We start from the raw sequence: 26,233 nt of genomic DNA, 5'->3' as shown, positions 1-26,233 counted from the left end.
CTCTGGATACCAGTTGGCCCTGACTGTCATGTATCTGATGAGATGGTTGGAGGCAGCGTGATAGAGGGGTCTAGACTAAAGTTTTCTGTTGGCGTGTGTCCCAACCTCCTGTAGGTGGCCAATGGTCCTCCTGAAGCAACCAGTTGGATTATTTTTACTTGTTCACTATGACAGTGTAAAGTATTGCAGCCATGATTAATCAGCCAGACAGATTGCATACGTTTGATAGAAACATTTATTCTTCTGATGTCATGTACCCATGCAGGATTAAATCTGATGCAAAGCATTCTCTTGTTGGATGAGGTGGAGAGGCAGGGCGGTGACATCACACTTTCCAGCAAATCCAGTCAGGGAATGTTTTACAATCTTTGAGAAAATGCAAAGCATTTTCTGAATGGCACCAGTGCAGAGCAGGTGACTGCCTATTTTCAGGTTGCAGCAGGCCACCGCTTAGCAAAGGACCCCGGAAGCTAGTAGAGAACACTGGAATATTGGCATCTACATCAATGATTTCCAGCTTCTAGAGGGATCCCGTAGATATGATATATGTATAGCTCCCCCTCCCCCTCGTACACTCCTACATGACTTTTCCATCAAGATCAATAATACAGCTATCAGTCCCTCCCCTCAAGACAGGGTACTTTCAGGGTACTGTGAGAAGGGAGCTGCAATAGTCAAAGCAAGAGATAACGAGTAAGTGAACAAGTAGCTTGGTGGTTTCATTGGTTAAAAAGGAGCACATTTTAGAGATGTTACAGAGGTGAAGTCTACAGGCTTTTTACAGCGATTGCATTTGGGTCCAAAAGGATAGGATAGGTCAGAGTCTAGAATTACACCAAGTACCATTCCATTCTTTATCTATCCTTCTATTAAGGGTTGATCCTTTTCATATTCTGTGGACTGTGATATTCAGTTGGGCTGCTTTTGGAGATCCAAATTGTCTCAGATTATCTACAATTCCTATGTCTCTTAATGGACAATTAAGAAAATAAGATATATCTACTTTATGTAAAATCTTCCTATTGAAGTCCATTGAGGGACACAGGTCCCAACCCTCAGTTTTGGTCTGCTTGCTTGCAAAGCTTAAGCATGATGGTTGGAGGCAGCGTGATAGAGGGGTCTAGACTAAAGTTTTCTGTTTGTGTGTGTCCCAACCTCCTGTAGGTGGCCAATGGTCTAAGATTATCTAAAATTCCTGTGCACCTTGACTTAAATATTTTTTAAAAATTATCTTCTTTGAGTAGGGTAGCTGAGACTACATGCTTTTATTTTGGTTATAAGTAGTATGATTCATAAAGCGTGCTTGGCTCACTACGACAGCTTCCCTATAAATTAAATGCATTATTATAAATTAATTTCAAGGTGATATTCTTTGTGATAACATAAAAGTGATAGGACAGTGGTCAACCCAACCTCCATAGTATTCTGTCCAGTCTGGGGACTGCTATTCTTCCCAAAACAGCAGCAAGCCAAATATATATCCCATTCACATGTAGATAGGTATGCCTGTTCTTCAGGTCTTTTAGTATTGTCACCTAATTTATGCCTCTTTCACATGGCCATAAAAAAACACCTTTATAAATATTTTTTATTTACAGAACTGAACACAGCTGCATTGTTTTTAAATTAGATATTCACACAGGTGTGTAAACATGTACTGCATTCAGTTCCATAACAAAATCCAAAAACCTCTTCTGAGGATATATGTATACGCATATGCTAGATGCAGGTATTGGGGGAAAAAAATGAGACTATGAAAGTATTTACTGAGTATTAAGCAGGAACATTTGTGTTAGAAAAAAACATGCATAAAAAGATCAGCTAAATATTTTACGACCATGTGGATGCAGTCTTAGAGGTATGCACCAATACAGTGCCTTGATTTGTTCATATGCACACTAGTGCACTGACCTGTATTTGAAAATTTCATAAAGATGTATGCTTGTGCCGTGTAGATCAGCAATTCTAAATGCTCATATATTAATTACAGATCTGTTGACAGGATCTGCAAAGTTAGAAACGATGGAAATGACATTTACAATTCTAATATAAGATGAGTTAAAGTGGTTATAGTTTTCGTGGTAGCCTTAAATTCTTCCTTCTACTCATGTCCAACTGGATAAATAGAATGGACATAAGGGTCCACTTTGCTAGGACTACACTGTTTTAAAATGTGTTTAGGTCCCAGCAAGGAGCTCACAAAAACTGAATCTTCTTCGATGTGGCTCTGTGCCCCCCCAAAAAAAGTTTCTTAGCCAGTATATGACATGTAAGTGCATACTTATTTTCCCATATGTATCCAAACACACAAGTGTCTACACTCTCTATGTACAGTTAGGTCCATATATATTTGGACACAGGCACAATTTTCGTTTTTTTCAGGTATTCACCAAAACATATTCAAGCTATAATTATATAATGGATATGAGGTGAAAGTGCATATTCTCAGGTTTATTTGAGGGTACGTACATCCAAATTGGAGGAAGGGTTTAGGAATTACAGCTCTTAAGAGTAGTCATCCCCCCTTTTTCAAGGGACCAAAAGTAACTGGACAATTGAATCAAAAGCTGTTTTATGGCCAGGTGTGGTCTACTCCTTCATTATTTATTCATCAAGTAAGCAGGTAGAAGGTCTGAAGTTGATTCTAAGTGTGGTATTTGCATTTGGAATCTATTGCTGTGAACCTACATCATGCGTTCAAAGTAACTGTCCATGCAAGTGAAACAGGCCATTGCAAGGCTTCAAAAACGAAACAAATCCATCAGAGAGATAGCAGAAACATTAGGAGTGGCCAAATCAACAGTTTGGTATATTGCAAGGATAGAAGAACGCACTGGTGAGCTCAGCAACATAAAAAGGCATGGAGGTCCACAGAAGACAACAGTGGTGGATGATCGCAGGATCCTCTCTATGGTCAAGAAAAACCCATTCACAACATCCAGACAAGTGAAGGACACTCTCCAGGAGGTGGGCGTATCATTGTCAAAGTCTACGATCAAGAGAAGACTTCACAAGAGCAAATACAGAGGTTTCACCATAAGGTGCAAACCATTCATAAGCCTGAAGAATAAAAAAGCCAGATTAGACTTTGCCAAAAAACATCTATAAAAGCCAGACCAGTTCTGGAAAACCATTCTTTGGATGGATGAAACAAAAAGGAATCTGTAGCAGAATGACGGGAAGAAAAAAGTGTGGATAAGGCTTGGAACAGCTCATGATCCAAAGCACACAACGTCATCTGTAAAACATTGTGGAGACAGTGTGATGGCATGAGTATGCATGGCTTCCAGTGGCACTGGGTCATTGGTGTTTATTGATGATGTGACAGAAAAGTGAAACAGCCGGATGAATTCTGCAGTGTTTAGACACACTGTCAGCCAAGATTCAGTCAAATGCAGCAAAGTTGATTGGACGGCGCTTCACAGTACAGATGGACAATGATCCAAAACACACTGCAAAAGCAACCCAGGAGCTTTTGAAGGAAAAGAAGTGGAATATTCTGCAATGGCTGAGTCAATCACCTAATCTCAACCCAATTGAGCATGCATTTCACTTGCAAAAATTGTTGCAGTTCCTAAAATTTGTACTTGATATTTATGTTCAACCCCTTGAATTAAATCTAAAAGTCTGCACTTCAAATTCATTTTCATTTATTCTGGAGGCATACAGAGCCAAAAGTATGAAAATTGTGCCTATGTCCAAATATATGGACCTGACTGTATACTTGTTCCAATCCTTCTGAGATGTCCTAACAAATTTTGAGGGAACAAAATATAGTGTTTTTTATCATTGGAAAGGGCATTAATATCCTTCCCTGATACCACACATACATTTTGAAAAACTGGACTTACTGCCCTTGGCTCTATAGCAACTCACTAATTTAGACAAATAATGTTAAATATGTTTTCCTATATTGTGGTATTGTTTTTTAAAGGCTGTTCATGGATTGTGACCACCAGACTGTTTATAAATGGAACAACCAAAAGAGTCCTGTGGGTGAGGAGCAAGAGGAAAAACATTTTTACCCATTTCAAACTAACAACTTTGTGGTGGTAAGGGGATACATAGCATGCCATTACTGACATGGCAGATGATTCACTACTGTTCACCAGAAAAATGTCATTACAGAACCCCATTACGCAGAAGGAAACACAAATATACATTCCTGTAAATTGAGTTTACTCATGCCACACCCTGACTGTTCCTCTGGCAAAGGTTGTTAGGTCCAAAAGACAATGACAGGCAGCAGCTGCTTCTAACATTTTAGAGGAAGTTGTGCTGCTGTCATAGTGAGCCAGGCAATAAATTTATAGCAAAGCAATAAGTGTGTTGTTTTTGTAATTTGTGTATGGAAACATTTCTCATAGGGCATTCTCAAAGAGTTTTGACTACAGGTCATCTAGTTAAGAATTACTTTGTCACTTGGATTTCATCCAAACTGGACCCCTTCAAGAGACTTCGCTTTCTCAGTACCAGCTGCCACAGAAACCAGGTTTATCAACCTGACTTTCATGAAAGTCTGGCACGATTTGAAGACTTGAAAAACATTTTTGAATCTTCAACTGTGTGTTTTCAGGAACACATCCTTTTCATCCATTTATAGGATAAGAATGTACTGTATTCCAAGATGAGGAATTGACAGGTAGGTCAACATTCCTATTATCCTAATTGTACAGTACAAGACACAATACCAAGACTGGTATTCCCATATAGACCATGGGACATACTGTACATAAGCAATAAAAATGAGGGGTGGATAACAACATAGTAACATAACTGCCAACAGGCCCACAAGAAACACAAGGGTTTAAAGGAACTCAAACAAAATAGATAACAGCTTGAAGCACCTTGCAGCTGATCCTGGGTCCTGAACATCAACTTGATAGAACTTGAAAAACATGTGGACAAATGACATGGTGGTGGCTTTGCAAATCTGTAGTATAGATGCTAGATGCTGAAAAAGCATAAAAGAAGAGAGGACCTCCAGGTAGAACAAAGAAAAAGTCTTGTGAAAAGGAAGCCATGGCTACCAAGTACAACCTGACAGCCATAACCACATCCAAACAATGTACAGTAATTTCCTTGGCGTGCTTCAGGGCACAACAGAGGGAAGGGAGGACAATGTCCCCATTGAAGTGAAAAGCAGAGACCATCTTAGGTAAAAATGTTTTGATCTCAAAACCAACTTGCTCTTTTGCAAGACAGGAAAAGGCTCTTTACAAGACAGAATTGCTAACTCAGAAACATGTCTAACAGATGAGATGGCAACCAAGAAGGCAACCTTAAAAGTGAGGTATTCCAATGGAATGTCCAATTAGTTAAGGGAGATCATTAAAGAGTAGAGAGCACCAGGTTGAGATCCCAAGGTAACAGGGGCGGACTGACTATTTGGAAACTTGGGCACTGCCCAAGAGCCCGGGGTCAGTAGGGGGCTCCATGAAATGCCCCTGGTACCTTTTTCATAGTTTTTTTTTAGTTTTGGCAAGGACACAGGGGCCCGATGATCCCCTATTGCCCGGGGGCCCCATGAGTTGTCAGTCTGTCCCTGCAAGGTAACACACAGGAGGTTGAATTGGGGGATTTACTGTATATGAGCACATCCCTGAAGAAAAGTCTTGTGGGATTAATAACAATATAGTGTAGCGTAACAAACTAACATCTCATAAAAAAAATCAATCAAAAACAATAATTAAAGTCCCATGAAAAAGTCTCTTATAATACCACTGTGCAATGTGTATAAAAGAAATGTTCTCTCTTCTTCAGTGCCAACCGTGCCACCACCATTAGGTGAAAAACCTGCTCACCTCACTTTATGACCTTATCAATAGGTCATCATGCACTCAACATATGGACGCACTTGTTTCACCTCTGTGGTCTTCCTCCAGCTCTTCTCCTGTACTGCCGCAGTATACACTTCTTCAACTGATGCTCTCATATAATATGTATTATGGAAAACAGAAAAGTGGAAACATAGTCCTTGCTATATATAAAACGATTTATTAGCGCCCAGTGTTACTAAACCCAAGACCCTGCATTCACTATATCTGGTCTCCTAAAGTACACAGAACATGGAAATGCAATTATTTTAGTAAATATGAACTGCTAAATACTGTTCCTCATCAGCAGTTGGAGCAGTCTTGTGACTTCTATCAGTGTCCAGCAGAGCACTGGTTAAAGCTTGTAGAAGGAGTTTTCTGGTTAAAGCTTGTAGAAGGAGTTTTTTTCTCCCCTGATTGTCCTAAGGAGCCTGCATAACCCCTGACCCTCTGTCTGGACAGCGCTGATTGGCCCTGTGCTGATCACATGCACTCTTCCAAGAAAAAAAAAACACCTCTCTAGCAATACACACCAAACTGAGCATGTGAAGAGTGACTCCAAATTTCTGTTCTATCAGGAGATAGTTAGGGGGCAATGGAAGAAGGGGAGGATTATAGAATACAAGATCAAACATCCTTTTTACACAATGTGGAGAATTAACCCCTTAGGTTCCACAGTGAGTATAACAAGCATGCATTACTGCATATCCAGACTGATTTTACTGTTGTGGGTTTAAGGACACTTTAAAAACACTTCAAAGATTTAAGAAACAAGCCAGCATATAATGTATATTTCGTTACCTGGCTCACCATCCCGCTCTCCCAGATGGTCATCAATTCAAAACGTCTAGGGCTCAGCTCCTTCCACCTATATGCGTTACGCCCCAGATTCAGGCTCTCTCAGTAGGCAGGGAGTCAGCAAATGTGGAGCCCTTAAATAACCCATGTATCCCTCCTCCCTATCCCTAGAAATTACGTCACTTCCTGGCCACCGAAAGTGATGTCATCGGCCATCTTGGATCACCTCCAAACCCGGAAGTGATGTCATCAGCCATCTTGCATCACCTCTGAACCCAGAAGTGATGTCGTTGGCCATCTTGGGACACCTCCAGACCTGGAAGTTGGGAAAACCTGATCCCTCAAAGCTGGGGACACACTAAAAAACTAAAAAAAAACTGAAAAAAGATATAAAATATATACAAAATATACAGTCCTCAGCATAAATGAGTACATCCCAACAAATATGTCAGAAAAACTTTACTTTACTTTCAGAATCAACATTTTCTATGGGACACTATACTACAAAATACTACCACAAATGCGGGTCATTGATTGCAAACAAGATTTCTTAATTTGCACACACAAAAAAGTATTTTTCCTAACAAATTCTTTCAAGACCACCTTGCAAAAATGAAGACACTCCAATGAAAGTCTTAGGAGCAAAGCAAAATTTTAGACAACAAAATCCTAATTAACAAGAATTCAACTACAGGTGAGTCTAATTATTCATTAAACAGGTGTCCATACAAATGCTGGGTGCAATAACTAAAAGAAAGTCATATACACGCACACAATCAACATGTAGTCATGCAGGTAAGTTTTAATCAGCATTTATACCATTGCATTACAGTGTATATTGTGGCGGTGTCGAGAGAGGAGATGGAGGAAGACCACAGAGGGTGTACACAAGTGTGTCCACATGTTGAGCGCATAATAACCTATTGATGAGGTCATAAAGTGAGGTGAGCCGGATGTTTTACTGAACGCCTGTCACCCAGATTGGGTGGTTCCATTAGAGAACTGCTTCCTCATGGTTGGACACAGGACCAAGGTATTATAGCCAAGCATTGCACCCAAGGATAGACGAGAATAGCTTGGATGCCAACTGGAACTACTCTATTGAACAGAACAGTTTTACAGTTTTTCTACACTCCAGAAATAGGGGCAGCCCCCAAAATACAACAAATATTGCACATTGAGATAAACATACTGATTAGATAACAAGGTGAAGCTGACATCGTCTAATCCTATCATGCAGACACCTCTAGAAGGACTTGTAACAGGCAAACAATACGTGACTCAATTAATTCAATTAACAATGGGAATGCACACCTAGGAGGCACAAATTGTAGAAGATAGTAAACACATAACACCTTCATAAACAGATTAGAGCAAGAACCCTCAGCATGAGGTTTTTTTGAGCTGATTATATCAACATCTTCTTAGAGTGTCTGAGTCTAGGAAGAGGTGGTTTGAAGCAGTCAATGCTAGTTTGGGCACAGAGACCCCAAATCTGTATCCTGGTCCTCCAGTTCTCAGAGTCTGTGTCTTTTTGGGAGACAGACTTGAATCTGAAGTAAACTGCTCCAAAGGCCCCCCCCTGCACCCACCAAAGAATAGAGCCCCCTGAGATTACAGGGCCATGGCCATTATGCAAGAGGCTAGCCTGCAGTCCCCTCCAAAAGCCCCTGTCACGGTTGAGTCTGTCACAGCAGGTTTTTCACCTAATGGTGGTAGCACAGTTGGCACTAAAGAAGAGAGAAGATTTATTTTATACACATTGCACAGCGGTGTTATAAGAGACTTTTTCATAGGACTTTAATTATTGTTTTTGATTGATTTTTATATGAGATATTATTTTGTTGCTATATTAATTTTGGTACAGGTGTTAAGAAATCACTAAGCTGGAAAGAGCAGCTTTCCTTTAGGACTTGGGTTTCAACTGCCATGCCATTAAAGCCAGTGACTGAATAGCCTTGGGCCAGGATTGGGCCTTGGGCTGAGGATTCTTTCAGCAGTGGTCATCCAGGTAACATGTGACATGAATACCCTGGGTTTTAAGAAGAGTCATAATGGACAAGCATAAGAGTCATAATGGGCAAGCACTTTTGTGAACACTCAATGTACAGAGGAAAGCCCAAATGACAGTACCACAAACTGGCAGTGTTGGTCTCCCACAGCAAAACACAGAAAGTAATGATGTAATGGGAAAATGGGAATATGGAGACAGGCATCTTGTTTGTCTACTGATGCAAGAATTTCCCCTACCCTAAGAGAAGCACAGACAAATCTTATAGATTCTATCCAGAATTTCAGAACACAAATAAGCTGTTCAAGGATTTCAAGTCTAGTATTGGCCCCCATTTGGTTATGATTTGGTTTGAATGGAAACCTTGAAACTGTCCGACTAAAGAAATTGGTGCAACCACTCCTTGTGGCACAAGTTGGTGCAAGGTGGTCTATAAATACACCTTCACCTTCCTTTCTTTCTGAAACTAACAGATTGGAGGATGGGGGCAGAAATAGAAACTCTATTTTGTACCCCTTTGAAATTACAAATTAGACACAGAGGTCCAGGATGGTTTATATCCAAATGCCAACCCATGACCTTTTTTTTAATTAAAAAAAGAGACTTTATAACCACTTTAAGTCTTGGTTTTGAGGTTGATGCCTGGGGAGAATAGAAAGATCCCTCTCTGTGAGTGGACGGAGAAGCCATAGGATTAGGAGAATTAGGCATTTTCTTGTGGGTTGGGAGTATCTTTCCCCCAGTTAATTCTTTGCTGAGTATGTCAAGGGATTTTCCAAAGAGGCATTAACCATCAAATGGCATGCTAAGAAGACCTTTATTACAAGCAGACCAAGCTTTTTCCCACAAAATCCTGTGCAGAGAAAAGGGAGATTCTATAGATCTGGACACACTGAATGGACACAAAGCAATGGGGCTGAAGACTTCATCTGTAATTGTTCTATGAGAGCAGAGTCTTAAATGACAGGTTCCTGTTCTACTCATGCTTCTCAACCAGCTAGTAACAGAAAGGCAAATATACATGGCAGTTATTGCTGGCTGCAGGGCTGGACCTATAAGGGGATATAGGGACTTTAAAAAGCTTTCAAAGCACCTACCAACAAAATAAATAAAGAGAAAACACCCAAAAGTAGGAACTGTAAGGTGTTTATTAAAAACTGAAATGGCAGCTTCAGGGGCAGACTGACAACTCATGGGGCCCCTGGGCAATAGGGATCATGGGGCCCCTGTGTCCTTGCCCAAACTCAAAAAGCCTAGGAAAAAGGTACCAGGGGCATCTCATGGGGCCCCCTACTGACCCCGGGCCCTTGGGCAGTGCCCGAGTTTCCAAATGGTCAGTCCGCCCCTGGGCAGCTTCCATTACTGGAATAGACCATTTCTTTTTAAAATCCTTTTCCATAGGATGAATATCAGCAAAATGTTTAGAAGTCGTGAAAACCTTTTCAGGGCTGGGCCAGTGCACAATGGAGTTGTGAAGATGATCCACATGCTCCTGGCATGATTTTGCTTATATATACCTTGATATCTTCGCCTGCTTCCTCCCAACCGCCATCATATACTCAGCAATGGCATAACAATTTGGAAAAAACTGTTGATGAAGAGGAATAGAACCAAATATGGTAAAAAGTGAAATCTAGCTCCCGTAATGTTCTGGCTATAGAAACCAACTGCAAGGTCCTAACCAGGTGATATATGGTCCTGGTTGTGCACTGTGTACTTGGTTAACCCCCCCCCCCACACACACACACACATACACACACACACACACACACTATTTTCACACATGCGGGCACTTAGACACTTTTTACCACATCTGGTGGTTATGCCCAGTGGTCCAATGATTTTGGGCTAACATTTCTGGTCTTCTTACTAAGCTGATGAGACAACCAATTCCCCAGATTTCACAAACAGCACTCCTCTGTGGAAAACCACCATACGCATACACTTGTTGTTAGGTACAGTATTTAATTACACCCACTACACTTTATTTTAGTTTGAGTAGTACTGACATCTAGTGGCCTGAAGAATGCAATACCTATATAGACTGATACTTTAAGGCTCCATGCAAACTTGCGGTTTTTTTAAGCTCGAAAAAAGCTGGTAATAATTTTTTTATAATAATGGTAAAGTTCTAATGCACTGCCACACAAACCAAATAAAAACCTAAACTACAAATAAAACAAAAAATCAAGAAAGCAGCAAGCACCCATACAGTGTTCTACCACTATGAGAAATCCAAAAAAAGAGAAAAAAATAGTGCTGCTGTAACAAACAAAATAATAATATAAAGATGTAAAATATAACGTTCTCAGGCAATAAACAAAATTTAAATACAGTGACAGTGTATATTACACTATAATGACTGGTGTAGATGAGGTCCACATAAACCAAAAAAAAACCCCTAGCACGGGGTGTATACAGTTGTGCTCAAAAGTTTACATACCCTGGGGGGGCGGTGCCTAACCATGGCGGCTGACGAGAGCCCGACGTAGGAGCTCTCGGATAAGCTCCTTCACCCACCTCCCCAAACTACTATCTGTGATGTGGAGCTGCGGTGCGGTGGTCCCCCTTGGATGGATGGAGGAGCTCTGCGGGAGGGCTGACCCGTGGGACGGGAATCGGCTGCGGCGCTTGAGGTGAAGGTGTGTCGGGCTGCGGGGAGGCAAGGTGGAGCGGTGTAGACACGTGGCCAGCCGCTAAGCATCACTGGGAAACCAGGAAGCCGGCCGGTGTTTGGAGCAGAGAGAGAGGAGCCGCCCGGCTTGCGGACTTACTCCCTGGAGCACGGCTGCCGACCCAATACCTGGTCTCCTCTTTGACGGCTGAAAGTCTGATGCCCTGTTGGTCGCCTCACTGCTTGGAGCGCTGTCTGTCAATCCAGTGCTCAGAGCCTTGTCAGCCGGTCCCTACCCAGAGCTCTGTCTGCTGGCTTGTTGGCTGAGACCTTCACTGTACTAAGCTATTGGGAGTCATACTGGTCGGTCCACTGTTTGGGGCCCTGCTGGTTGGCCCACTGTTCTGAGCCCTGCTGGTGAAGGAGGAGAGGCACGGGGGATTGGAGAGAGGAAGGCGGAGGATTCTCTGGAGAAACCCCTAAAATGAACACACTGCCCAGCTGAAGGACAGAGGAAGAGAGCTGCAGGCCGGGTCCCGAGAAGAAGAGAGACACAAGCAGGGTGAGTGACTCTGATCGAGTCTCGATAAATAACGTGCTTCTTGTGGGCTGTTGAGAGAGGTAGTGTGTGAGAAAAGAGAGGGGACCCCCTTGAGTGGGAAATGTAAAGGAATGGAAAGGAGAAGAGGAAAGACGAATGAAAAAGCTTGAAAATCAAATGAGTGGATAAGGTGTGACGTGTATATTAATAGCTACCTCTCCCTAACCCCCGAGCCTATAAAGAAGAATAAGAGCCATAGAAGAATGAAAAATAAAAGCGCAAAAGGAAGTGGGCTTAAAGGGACTCAGACTGGTACTATTAAAAAATACACTTCCCAGGGAAATATAACTCCAGAAAGGTCTCAGGGTAAATGTGGAAAAGGTGAAGTAGATCTAAGCCTGGAAAGTAGCCCTAGACTATCATTAGGCCTTGACATTAGCAGCCAACAAATATCGGCCAATATAGAGATGGAGACAGAGCTACAAATACCAAACAAAAAAGAAATGGCAGAAATGTTCAAAGATCTGGAGAAAACAATAAAACAAGAAATTGTAAATATTCGAAATGATTTGGGACACCTTTTGGTGAGAGTGGAAGAAACGGAAGAAAAAGTTAAAAATCAGTCCCAAATTATTGCTGAATTGGAAAAAGAAATAATTAATATGGGGAAAGCCCAAGGAAAACTGCTCTATAAGGCTGAGACACAAGAAAATAGGAACAGGAGGAGAAATATTAGGATACGTGGGGTCCCAGAGAATTCAAAAGGAGAAAATTTGCAAGAGGTGGTCCGTAAAATATTAAATTCCATAATGGACAGTACTGATATGGAAAAGACTAAAATAGAAGGAATTTTTAGACAAGGAAAACCCCAAGGAAATTCAGGAAAGGAAAGGCCAAGAGATATACTTGTTAAATTTTGTGAGTTCCTAGATAAAGATAAAATTTGGAAGAGGATAAAGGGAAAATCAGTAATTATGTTTGAAGGAAAGGACTTACAGATATATGCGGACTTGTCACCAAAGACTCTATGGAGAAGGAGAACCCTTAGACCTCTATTGGAAAGATTGAAAGAACAGAAGGTGCAATATAGATGGGGGACCCCTGAGTGCCTAATAGGATGGAGAAACGGAATTACAGCATATCTTAGGTTCCCAGAAGATTTGAAAATTTTTTGCGATAGACTCAAACTACAAAGAATGGAGATTCCTGGTTGGGAAGAAGAACACTGGGAAATCAGAACGAAAAGAAAAGAGGACTGGCAATTTGTTGGTGGGGGGAGGGGGGGGGGAGAGGGAGAGAGATAGCCCTTCTTTTTTTTTTTTTTTATCTCTCTCTCTCTACCTCCTGTCTCTCTCCGCCTTATCCCTACCGACCTCAAACCACTGTTAATGAGATATTTTGGTAGGACTTAGAGGTTAAAGGGGGAGGTGGGGGAGGGCGGAAAGCTGTCCATGGTGGGAGTTCTTTTGCCCTATAGATTAAATCAAAAGTGGATAGTATTACCACAAATGATTGGTAGGCAATCAATAGGCCTAAAAAGAGGGGGGGGGAGGGGGGGGCAGGTTGGGAAAATGAGAGGGAGGGTTGAGGGCCAAAAAAATGGGGGGCGGGAGGGGGGGTGGAGGGAAAGGCGAGGGAGGGGGGCGGGTTGGGAGAATGGGAGGGAGGGGGGAGGGGGCGGGAGTTGGGTGGGAGGGAGGAAGGGGAGGAGGTATTGGGTCAATACTCTGCAGGACGGAAGGGATAAAGAGGAAGAGGCAATTTGGAAGAGAGATGGAGTTAACTGGGAATGATGGAAGAAATACAGTTTATAACCTATAATGTGAACGGGCTGAGTTGTCCAGGGAAGAGATTTAGGTTGTTTAATGAGTTACATCATAGGGCTACGTCAGTGGTATTTTTACAGGAGACCCACTTTGAGATAGAGGCAAACGTGAAATTGAAATCCAAATACTATCCAACATGGTATTATGCGGATTCTCCAATTAAAAGAGCAAAAGGGGTTGCAATAGGTTTGGCAAAGAATATGAGATTTGAGCTGGAGGATAGAAGAACCGACCCGGAGGGGAGGTTTTTATTCTTAAAAGGGAGACTTCAGGGGATTGAGTGTACTTTAGCTAATATATACTGCCCTAATAAAAACCCGGAGATGTATATGAAGGGTCTGTTGAAAAAATTAATGGAATTTAAAAAAGGGCGCTTGATAGTAGCTGGAGACCTAAATTTCTGTATGGACCCACAAAAGGATAATACCTCTTCCGTGCAAAGAGAGGGGAGTAGGTCTCTGAGATCTTTGAAAAAAGCGATGCATGAATATCAACTAGTGGACACCTGGAGAATAATGCATATGAAAGACAGAGACTATACCTTCTTCTCTAATGCACATGAGATATACTCGAGATTAGATTACATCTTAACAGACCATCAACTTATAGATCATCTGGTTAAAATTGACATAGAGACAAGGACGTTCTCGGATCATGCCCCGGTCGTAATGAAAATGGGATGGGGAAGAAGGTGGACTGGAGGATTAGGGTGGAGGTTAAATGAGGGTCTTCTTCTGGATGAGGATGTAGTTCAGAAAATCAAGAAAGAGATTAAGGTATACTTTAAGGAGAACGAAACAGAGGAAGTATCGATAGCTACAGTCTGGGAAAGTCATAAGGTATTCATAAGAGGAATCTTGATTGCGGCAGGAGCAAGGAAGAAAAAGGAAAGAAGAGAGAGGGTCAGTGGGCTTTTAAAAGAAATATTGGACTTGGAGCAGAACCATAAGAAGAAAATAACAAAAGATACGAGACAGAAGTTATTGGATAAAAAAGATGAGCTAGAGAGGTTGATGGATGAGGAGAAGAGAAGAGTATACAACAGGGTTTTGAATGAGAGATATAGATGGGGAGACAGACCAGGAAGATATCTAATGAGAGCTTTGAATAAAAAGAAAAATAGGAACTATATAGAAAAGATAAAAAGTTCAAAGGGGGAGTTGGTCCACTCAAATAAAGAGATTATTAAAGTGTTTACGGAATATTACAAAAAGTTATATAATATTAGTCCCCAAGGCCCTCTAAAAGAAGCTCAAGAGGGAATTAATGAAAAAAAGATGACATACTTAAAAAATGCGGGATTACCAAAACTAAGTGAAGCACAGTTGAACTCCCTAGACGCAGAAATTTCCCAGGAAGAAATTAAAATAGCATTAAGAAGCACAGGGGGGGGAAAGCCCAGGCCCGGATGGCTATACAGTTAAGTACTATAAGAAATTTAGTGAAGTACTGTTACCCAAGCTGGAGAAATACATGAATGCTCTGGGAGGTGGGATGGAAGTGAGGAGAGAATCCCTACAGGCCCATGTAGTACTTATTCACAAGGAGGGAAAAGATCCATCTCAGTGCTCCAGCTATAGACCTATCTCATTATTGAACACAGACACTAAACTGTATGCAAAGGTGTTAGCAAACAGGTTGAGGGATCTGATGCCTGAATGGATCCATGGAGACCAGGTGGGCTTTGTACCGGGGAGAGAAGGTAGAGATAACGGCTTGAGAACCCTGATGCTAATTCAGAAAAGTAAAAAAGGGAAAGCCCCGGTGGTGCTCTTGTCAATTGATGCAGAGAAGGCATTTGATAGAGTGGACTGGGGCTTTATGATGGATAACTTAAAAGTACTGGGGATAGGCGATAGAATGCGAGAGTGGATAAGTAAATTATATAGGGAGCCTACTGCAATCATCACGGTAAATGGGGAGAGATCAGAACCCATTGGAATGTCTAATGGTACAAGACAGGGCTGTCCACTGTCTCCTCTGCTATATGTATTGTCACTCGAACCTCTGTTGTCAATAATAAGAAATAGTGGATCGGTAAAGGGAATTCAGATAGAATCCATAGAACATAGAGTAGCGGCCTTTGCGGACGACTTATTGTTCTATGTGGGGAATCCCCGAATAACCCTCCCAAATATAATGAAGATTCTGAAGGAGTACGGTGAACTATCAAATTTAAAAATTAATCCAACGAAAACAGAGATCCTGAATATTAACATATCAAAGAATGAAAAAGAAAAACTACAAAAAGAATTCCCCTTTATATGGAGAGAAAAAGAGATAAAATACCTAGGCATAAAACTCACTGCCTCATCTAAGCATTTGTATAGACTAAATTATATCTCTTTGATAAATGAGATCAGGGAAGATTTAAAAAGACTAGAAGGAGGAAATCCATCCTGGATAGGACGTATAAACCTAGTCAAAATGGTAATTATGCCTAAAATATTGTATAGATTTCAAATGGTACCAATTAAAATTCCAGAAGCCTTCTTTAAGATAATGAAAAAAATATTAACAAGATACATATGGAAGAATAAAAAACCTAGAATAGCATATGAAACATTGAGTAGGACTAAAGAGAAAGGGGGATTGGGTCTACCAGATGTCAAGAGATACTATAAAGCAGTGGTTTTAGCAAGAATATATGACTGGACATTTAACTATAAGGGCAAAAGCTGGGTAACAATTGAAAATGATCTTAGTGGCATTAGATTGAGTCAGATGATATGGGTCCCACCACAGTTCAGGGGAAGTAAAGAAAGTACAAGTATCTACACTTTAAATGTCTTTAGGGTATGGGACAATTTACACAAAAACATGAAATGGGAATTTAATTCTATATTAATGCCTCTCACAAATACTGAGTACTTTCCCCCGGGAAAGAATAAGATATCAGGGAGATGGTTTAGAAAGGAGGATACCCAACTGAGAGATGTTTTGGTGGAGGGGGAATTGAGATCACTTAAAGATTTAATAGAGAAGAAGGGAGATATTTTTATTAGAATAGATGAGTGGAAATATCATCAATTGAAATGTTTTATTGGAAATCTACCGAAACCCCTGAGATTAAAACAGGAGTGGAATATGTTTGAAAGGTTGTTAGAGACACGAAGGGATGGGAAGCACGGTATTTCAAAAGTGTATAGAATACTCACAGAATTAGACACAAACACAAAGTTAATTTTTATAACAAAATGGGAAAGGGATATGGGAGTTGGGTTTGATGAATATAGACAGAGAAAGATGTTTAGATTGATACACGATAATGTTAGTATGAAAGAGGTTGAGGTTAACTATAAGTGTGTGACACGATGGCACATTACACCGAGTGTAGAACACAAGATGAATGGGGAAAATTCAAATATGTGTTGGAGAGGATGTGGAGAGATAGGCACGGTGTTTCACATATGGTGGGAATGTCCGAAAATCCAGGCTTTTTGGAAGATAATAGTCAAACTGATTGAAGAAATAACTGAAATTGACATAGGGTTAGACCCAACGACGTGCCTCCTACACAATGTGGAGACATCTGTAAATAAATATAAAGATTCAGGTATATGGTACTTCTTGAATGCGGCGAAAGGGTTGATACCCAAGTTTTGGGGGAAACCTGAGGTACCGAAGGAGGAAGACTGGATTGATAGAGTAAACCAGATAGGTAGAATGGAAAGATCATACCATATGCAGGAAGATAGGATGAGAGTTTATTTTAGGAGATGGGAAAAGTGGGAAAGAGCAGGATTGAAAGAGAAATATAGGAAAATATGATCTAGGATGTTAGCAAAAAATTAATAAGCCTCAAGAGATTAGAATAGGCTAGAGTCTGCAGAGGGGGAGGAGGGGGGATGAGGGGCGGGAAGGGGGGTTAGTGGGATGGGAAAGAAAAGAGTTTTTTAGTAAGGGAAAGGTAGAAATGTTATAAATGTGTATTTGTATGAGAATTATTTCCCTTTTTGGGTTTTTGTATTAACATGAAAAATTTAATAAATATTTAAATTAAAAAAAAAAAAAAAAAGTTTACATACCCTGGCAGAAATTGTGAAATTTTGGCATTGATATTGAAAATATGACTGATCATGCCAAAAAATGCTCTTTTATTGAAGGATGATGATCATATGAAGTCATTTATTATCAAATAGTTGTTTGGCTCCTTTTTAAATCATAATGATAACAGAAATCACCCAAATGGCCATGATCAAAAGTTTACATACCCTGGAATGTTTGGCCTTGGTACAGATACACAAGGTGACATGCACGGGTTAAAATGCCAATTAGAGGTTAATGTCCCATATATTTTTAAATTGCAATTAGTGTCAGTGTATAAATAGTCAATGAGTTTGTTAGCTCTTACATAGAAGCACTGACTGGGCTAGATACTGAGCCATGGGGATCAGAAAAGAATTGTCAAAAGTCCTGCGTAACAAGCCAATGGAACTTTATAAAGATGGAAAAGGACATATAAAGATGTCCAAAGCCTTGAATATGCCAATCAGTACTGTTAAATCACCTATTAAGAAGTGGAAAGTTCAGGGATCTCTTAACACCAAGCCAAGGTCAGGTAGACCAAGAAAGATTGCAGCCACAACTGCCAGAAGAATTGTTCGGGATACAAAGGGAAACCCATAGGTAACCTCAAGAAAAATACAGGCTGCTCTGGAAAAAGACAGTGTGGTTGTTTTGAAGGAGCACAATATGATGACACTTGAACAAAAATGAGCTGCATGGTTGAGGTGGCAGAAAGAAGCCTTTACTGCATCAATGACACAAAAAGGCCTGGTTAGGCCTTTCAAGGTGTTGTCAAGCATATTGGAACCGGGCTTTTTTGTGGCATTGGTGCAGTAAAACATGGTGACGTCATTTCCGGTTATGGCTACGAACACCACCATCTTTGTGTACAAACTTACCATGCTGTGTTGTGTCACGCATAACGTGACTTCATCAGGGATGCCTGATGTTACATATTTATGTTAAATAGATTTATGTTAAATGCATTTGATTACATATATTTTATCCGCTGTTTATTATTGGTCCAGTATGCTATACACCCCGTGCTAGGGTTTTTTTTTTCAGTTTATGTGTAGACCTCATCTACACCAGTCATTATAGTGTAATATACACTGTCACTGTATACAAATTTTGTTTATTGCCTGAGAACGTTATATTTTACACCTTTTTATGGATTGAATTTAATTTTATTATTATTTTGTTTGTTAGCGCAGTACTATTTTTTCTCTTTTCTAGCATTTTTCCTTTAGCGTTTTAGTAGTGTTCAGAAGCGTTAGTGTTTTATTAGTGTTTTTACAGTACATGCTGAGGGGAAAAAAAGCTAGAAAAAAACTGTTAAGAGCGTTTTAGTAGCATTTAGGCATGTTTAGGAACATTTAGCATCTTTTCTGCTGGGAAAACACTCCAAAAAACTCTACAAAAACTTTTTTTTCCCTGCTTCTAGACGCTGAAGCTCAAAAAATGCTAATAGCCTAAAGTAGTGTGCATGGACACATATGATAACACTATTTAGCTTCTAGGAGCAGAAAGAAAAATGCTAATAATTATTATTATTATTATAATAGCTTCTAAGAGCTTAAAAAAACACTGGTGAGCATGGAGCCTTATGATTCTCCTAACAGCTTTTTTCTACATGTTCTGTAAAAATGGTAATAAAACACTAATGCTCCTAAACGCTTTTAAACGCTACTAAAAAAAGCGTTTTTTTGCGTTTAAAAAAAACGCTAATGTGCATGGAGCCTTAGAAAGGAATACTTTTAACAGCTGGTGAAAACCTGCATATCATTTGGACTATTTCACCAGTTCTGTTTTCTACCGGTTTATGAAAGTGTGAAACAAAAAGTTTTAAAGTTGATTTAAACTGATTGTAAATAAATTAAAGCCATTGTGACATTTTATTTATAATGCAGCTATAAATAGCAGCATAATTTTTTTCTTCTTGTAATACTATTATTTATAGGCAATGGGATGCAATAAAAAAGGGAGGAAAAAGGCATCAACATTTTTATTTTCAACTACCACCACCAAGTATAACTGTCTGGAGGACTGTATAGAAATAGAGGGCCTTCAAATAAAGAATTGATATTTGATATTACTACACCTCTAGCCATATTACCTTACAATGAAGAATGTTTGGAAAGAAGCCTTTCTAAACAAAAAGAGCACAGAAAATATAAAACATTCTTGGGGGAATTCATAAAGAGTGTTGTAGACTCTCCTAAGAATTCTCTTGGGACTCAACAGACCGAAATTGTTGTTGCGTGCACCAGATTAATGTACCTGTCAAAAGAAGGCACATGAATCTGTTGAAGATCAGAACATTCATACTGGAAACCCTTCCCCAGTGCACTCCCTTCCCAGTCTCTGTGCTCAGCACACAGAAAGGTGCATAGTCGAGGAGCTTTGTAATGGAGTGGGTAGAGCGACTAGTTCCCAGTCATGTCCGCCTTTTGATTGACAGTGAACAAAAGTGGGTGATCCATAGCCACTATTCAGTCCAGTCAGCATAGACATGCCCCAGTCTGAGCCCTCGTATACCCCTATATGCCAACTCAGAGCTGCTCTTAACTACCTCCAGTTTCCTAATCTGTGAACAGGTGTTAACTCTTTAAGAATTGGATTCTTAAAAGTGGCAGTAGTAAGAACTGCCCAAATTTGAAATGTGTCAGTGCTTGTACCAAAACTGCTGCAAATGCTTGCCTGAATTAGGCATAAGTAGTTTTAAAGGGTCCTATCACAAGACAACTGTCATAAATGCTTACTGAATTCCCAAATCTGAATTTATAGCTCTGTAAGTGCTGAAACAAATGCATAGTCAGAAATTGACAAGCTAATAAATGAATGTTGTAATACCCCCCCTAATGAGAACCTGTATAATTATATATGGCTTTATATGCCCATCTCCTACAGTTGTCATGAAGATTAATTCAACAGATCTAAATAGGTCAAAGTGTGCTTAAGTTAGGGTTTAGGTTACAGTCTGAGTGACTGTAGTCCTGTTCAAACCCATTAAAAAAAAACTATCGGTAAGACAGTAAGCTCTTTTAATAAAAACATGCAGTGAGTTAAATTACACGATTCTACCAGTAAGACAGTAAGCTCTTTCAATAAAAACATGCAGTGAGTTAAATTACATGATTCTACCAGCAAATAGATGAATTCTGAAATAATCTAAATATAGAGAGGCAGCATATAGTGTTCATTATGAGACAGCCTTCAGGAAGCAAGTTGATATAGGTATAAGAACAAGAATGTAATATCGTCTTACTAAACTAAGGAAGATTAATGTCTGCAGAAAACAAGCAAGTAATTATTAAATCATTATCCAAGCATGAATCAGTACATACTCTATGTATACTGGTGTCACAGTAAATTTAACTTAAACAATGGCTAAGACTGATTTATAGATAACATGAAGAAAAAATGTGCAGCGCTCTTATGCAGAATCTTGGTGAACTAACAGCAGCAATTACAAGAAAAATAACTTGGCAGATAATACTTATCTTAGAAAACATTAGCTTTTTTTTTTTTTCTTTTTTACAAACAGGATTAAAAAAATAGTTATCCAATTATATACTCACAGCTGCTAATACCCAAAAGATGGAGACATACAAATAAGGACTGTGTAGGAGTGCATCAATATGTAAAGCAATGACACCACCAAATACTGCAGACATTCCAACTACCACCTCAATAATCTGAAAAACACACCAAAAAAGAGAAAACAAGTTCATAAAAGTATTTTATAATTATTTACATGCAAAATCTATGGACAAGCTGCCTTAATACTTACAGAGAAAAACTTCATCATCCTTGCAGGAAACTGAACATGTCTTAGATTGTTTGAGCTCCCACAAGTTGTACCCTATAGAGAGGGAGATATAAGCAAAAAAGAGATTTGCATCCATTATGTGAACCACGTATTATGACCTTTATATGCAGGGAAGTATAGGACAAAATTCCAGTCTAAATTCTTAACAGAAAGGAGGAGCTACTCTGTATAGCAGACCTGAGTCTGTAGGAGGTGTACATCACAAAAGCAGGGAGGTGGGGCCTGCGTACAAAAACCCTGTTTACTTTGTCATTCTTTAAGGGGGTTTCAGCTATTCTGAGACCACTGGGGCATCCAAAAGCAGCCCAGCTGAGGTGTGGGCAATAGTAATAAAACACTTACAGGCCCACATAACAATACAGTAATACTAAGGGCAGCCTGAAGCTCAAAGGCTTGAAGGACCTTACGTCCAAAGTTTGTTCATGTACCTGCCATGCAGAGGTGATGACAACAAGGAAAGAAACCTTGTGAGTGGGTGTGGAAAGGAGTACATCCCCAATGGGTTTAAAAAGTGCTGACAAAACTAAATTTAAACCCCACAAAATCACAGTCCTCTGACGTAACCCTTCTATGTGCAATGGTAGATCTTGCAGGAGGTAGATTTCTTAACTTTTACTGAATCAGAGAGACAACTGCCTCTTAAGGCCAGGGCTTCTGCCTGGGTTTGGAGCTATCAGGATTACCGGAATGTTCTCCATCTTGATCCTGTTGAGTAAATGTGGAAGGAGTTTCAGAAGAGGAAAGGAGTGGATCAGGCTGTATTGACCTTAAAGATTCACCAGAGCATCCACTGCTTCTGCCAGAGGATCTCTGCATCTGGAGACAAACCTGTCTAGAGAATCAGAGAGACAACTGTCTCTTAAGGCCAGGGCTTCTGCTTGTGTTTGGAGCTATCAGGATTACCGGAATGTTCTCCATCTTGATCCTGTGGAGTAAATGTGGAAAGAGTTTCAGAAGAGGAAAGGTGTGGATCAGGCTGTATTGACCTTAAAGATTCACCAGAGCATCCACTGCTTCTGCCAGAGGATCTCTGCATCTGGAGATAAACCTGTCTAGTTTGTTGTTGAACCTGAAGGTCCAAATCCAGCATCCCCCACCTATGACACAGGTCCTTTCCGGGCATAGGGACCAATCCCCGGGGGTCCGCGTGCTACTGGGCTGATGGAATTTGCCTGCCAAATGTCCACACCTGGAATATAAATGGCAGATAATGCTGGAACATGGAGTTCTGCCGAAACTAGAATACTTTCTACTTATGTTGCCACATCAAGACTTCTGGTGCCTCCCTGGTGGTAGATGTATGCCACTGCTGTAGTGTTGTCCGACTGGCCCTTCCAGGATGTCTAGCATTGCAGGAACAACCATATCACTCAAAGCCCCATAATATTCATTAGGAGACTACTTTCCTCTGTTATCCAAGTCCCCTGCACTAACAAGTATTTTCCCAACTCCAGAGCCAGATCCCTGAACCAACAGACAATAACCCGGTCTTCGTTGTCAAGTGAGTCTGTTTGTCTAGAGACTGAATAAATTAGTTCCATGACAACAGAATATAAAATGAAAAGGCACTGCCTCAAATGACGCTACCATCAAGTCAAGTCAGAAAGCTCATAATTGCAGCACTGGACAGCTCCTGGACAGTAGAGTTTGAGTCTTTGGTTTTGAATCAGCAAATAGTTGGGAAGGAAACCCCTGAAACCTTTCTTCCATTGGAACAATGGCAATAATTCCCTGGCTCCAGAAATCTGAAAGAGCAGCATGTAGGTCTAGTAATCTGTCGGAGCAGCCCTTTAGTCTGACGAGGACTTGTCAGAAGGTGAGAGATATTTAGGGGCTCAGGGTTTGAGATTGACCAGGGATCCTGGTTGGGTCTGGTCTTGGCAGTAAAAGCCTGGGATTACATAAATATTGTATAGGACCTTAGCGCAATCAATACAGAGTGCTATATCAATACTTAAATGTTAATTCCAACCTGCTTCCAAACAAATTATATAATTTGTTCCTGCAATCACTGCATTAAAAAATAAATGTGTCACAAATACACTGTGCCTTTAAATGTGAAAACAAAAAAAAATGGACATAAAAAAAAAGAAAAATGAAATAACAAAATTAATAAAGTTTCGCCACACTGCTGCTCACACTCTCTGTGTTCCCACATGTACCAGCAAAGAATTGTATATCAAACTAGTGCCGCACAGTAATGAGAAATAAATATCATAACATTAATCAAATCTATATATTGTTATAAACCAATCTATGCTGAAAATGGGATATCTTATCCTCTGGTGAAGTCACTTGATCTGGTGGCGCAATGCGTTGGAAGGGGCCTGTGACGCCATGCTACTACCCAGAAATACACAGTTGGCCATTTTGGGAAAGGTTCTTTCCTATTGAAATGCATGTTAACTGTTGTGCACCCAGATACATGCACATTTGAAGTTGAGTTTTTATAATTTTGGCTAATTTTAATAAAAAATATTATTGAATATATAGAGAGCACTAAATATCATTTCCTTTTTTAAGCTTTACATGAATAAAAACCCAAGGATTGTGGAGTATGAAGATGGATTGAACGGGCATCTGGGCATAGAAGAGAGAAACAGCAGTCCTAACCTATGATACCCTTAAAGGGAAAGACCTTCTTTATATCAGGTCAAAGGTGAGAGTTTTGGGGTGTTGGTGAAGGGACTTGCATTTAAGGTGAATGAACATCACAGAGATACATCTGTAAGAGAATACAATATCCTTGGAAACACTAAATATCACAAATTTTTATGTTTAAAGCAGAACGCCGGGAAAAAATTTTATTATATACAACTGTAGGTGCTTCCATACCTTTTAATAAATTGTTGATTTTATTGTACATAGTCATCATTCCGGTGAGAAATCCAGCATTCTTTATTTCATAAAGGCCCTCTATCCCCCTTATATCCTGTTCACAAGACTGGTGGCTGATATGTCCTTATATTCCTCCAACACTGGTCTTGCACATTCCCCACTGTAGTCCATGTAAAAGCAAGCGGTGATGCAAATATATCGCCGCTCGCTGCAGTGGGTGCACCTGGGAATCTGACTGCCCAGTGTGCTGCATTGTTAGAGTGCTGGGCCAGGGGACTCCTGGTTTGTCCCACCTACTATGACCTTACTGACAGACCGGGAGTCTCCGTCTGCGCCTGTAGGTTATTAAAATCTCCAAAATGTGAAAGTAGAAAAGAATGCAGCGATACATGTGTGTGTGCAGTGTCCTGTGAGTAGAACAATGATCTGCCATATACACACACACCTAAGGTAGTGCCCACTCGAGACTAAATCCCAGGGCATGAAGGGATTTGTAGTCTCAGTTAGTGGCGACGAACACTAATAGGAAGTGACATCACCGCTTCTGAGATCCATCCTATTAGAGCGCAAGGATTGAAGAGGAAGCTTTGCAAAAAATTACGTTATTGATTTTTAAAACAGTGAGTTTTAATCACATTAGCAGTTTTGATGAAATCCACATATGGCTATTGTACAGATTTTAACTCTATCCCGGAGTTCTTCTTTAAATTGGATTCAGTCGTATAAAGATTATGGACACATTGAACTGTTTTTGTAATTTAGGACTGATTTATCACATTTTCAGCAGAGATTGGTTTATCACAGTATATAGATTTGATTTAATGGTATAATATTTATTTTTCAGTACTGCGCGGCATTAGTTTGATATATAAAAGCCTGAGAGTAAGGAAAAGAACTCTTCTTGGCTTCACGAGGGCAAGGAATATTCCCAATTTCTGGTTTAGGCTTCTTTTGCTGGGGAAAAAGGAGTACCTAACCCACCCCCCCCCCCCCCCCCCGGTTAACATCCTTTATGAGGGTGTCCAAATAGGCACCAACAAGCTATTCACCATCAAAAGGCATGCATGACATTTTGTACATTGACAATTCAGAACCCAACATTTCAGCCAAAGAATTCTCAGTATGTTCACTGACAGCAGACACATTTTGGAAAAAAGACTGACACTATCAACCTAACCGTTTACACAACATACAGCTATGGCAAGCTGCACAGCAGGGTTAGTGGAGACAATGCTTTGAAACATTTAACAGTGGGATCCTTAAACACTGGTGCATCCTCAACAGGTATATTATTAAGGTGGGATATCATCAGATCCACAGTGGGAACAGCCCACTTTTATAGAAATGCCTCCTCGAATAGGTATTGGATGGTAAAACATTTGGGAGGAGTGAGTGGTTTATCAGAAGTTTCCCAGTCACTGTACAGAATAGGACCAATTAAGAAATGTACCGGAGAGGTTTTGACAGTCTTGAGGCCTTTCAGGGATCCCAGACTTGTAACAGAACTAACAGAAGGTACAGACTGTTCTAATTTTAAGAAAGTGCGGACTGCATCAAGTAGAACCAATATGGTATCTTTAAGCCTAGGAGCTATGGCAGGTGCCTGCGGCTCCTCGGAGACAGGTTTGTGAGACTCTTCAACAGACACAGCCTCTGCAACAGAAGGCCTCTGAGTCAGCAAGCATCGTTGTAATTTGGCCAATAAAATTCATGCATGGTTGCAGAGAACTCCTGCTGGTTAATGCAGAGGAGGGAGTTACACCTGAGAGAAGACACCGAGGAATGGACTAACTGAAACGGGACAATGATCCAGGATGCCAGTGTCAGGACCCTTAGGAGGACACGGCAGAACAATTAGTTGATTGCAAGCTGAAGAGATCAGATTCAGCATGCCTGCTCCCCTTGCACTAGGAATTCAAACATGCTCCACCACCTAACAAGGGAAGCCT

General features: G+C 40.4%; 1 protein-coding gene across 3 annotated transcripts in view; it reads right to left on the bottom strand.

Moving 5' to 3' along the window:
* The window catches only part of MLC1 (modulator of VRAC current 1), a 62,701-nt gene that overhangs the window by 15,374 nt on the left and 21,094 nt on the right, over positions 1 to 26,233 (bottom strand). For all 3 annotated transcript variants that reach the window (XM_089684645.1, XM_089684649.1, XM_089684647.1), the window contains exons 7-8: positions 21,408 to 21,479; positions 21,196 to 21,312 (exon numbers count right to left, since the gene is read on the bottom strand). In XM_089684645.1, coding sequence (XP_089540771.1) covers positions 21,196 to 21,312; positions 21,408 to 21,479 — 189 coding nt within the window. The remainder of the gene's footprint in view (positions 1 to 21,195; positions 21,313 to 21,407; positions 21,480 to 26,233) is intronic.

This window comes from Staurois parvus, unplaced genomic scaffold (assembly GCF_062004578.1).
Source record: "Staurois parvus isolate SC_StPar_1 unplaced genomic scaffold, SC_StPar_1.0 ptg000019l, whole genome shotgun sequence".
Lineage (NCBI taxonomy): Eukaryota > Metazoa > Chordata > Amphibia > Anura > Ranidae > Staurois > Staurois parvus.
The sequence above is the reverse complement of the archived record's forward strand: the minus strand, read 5'-3'. Positions and strand labels throughout refer to the sequence as shown.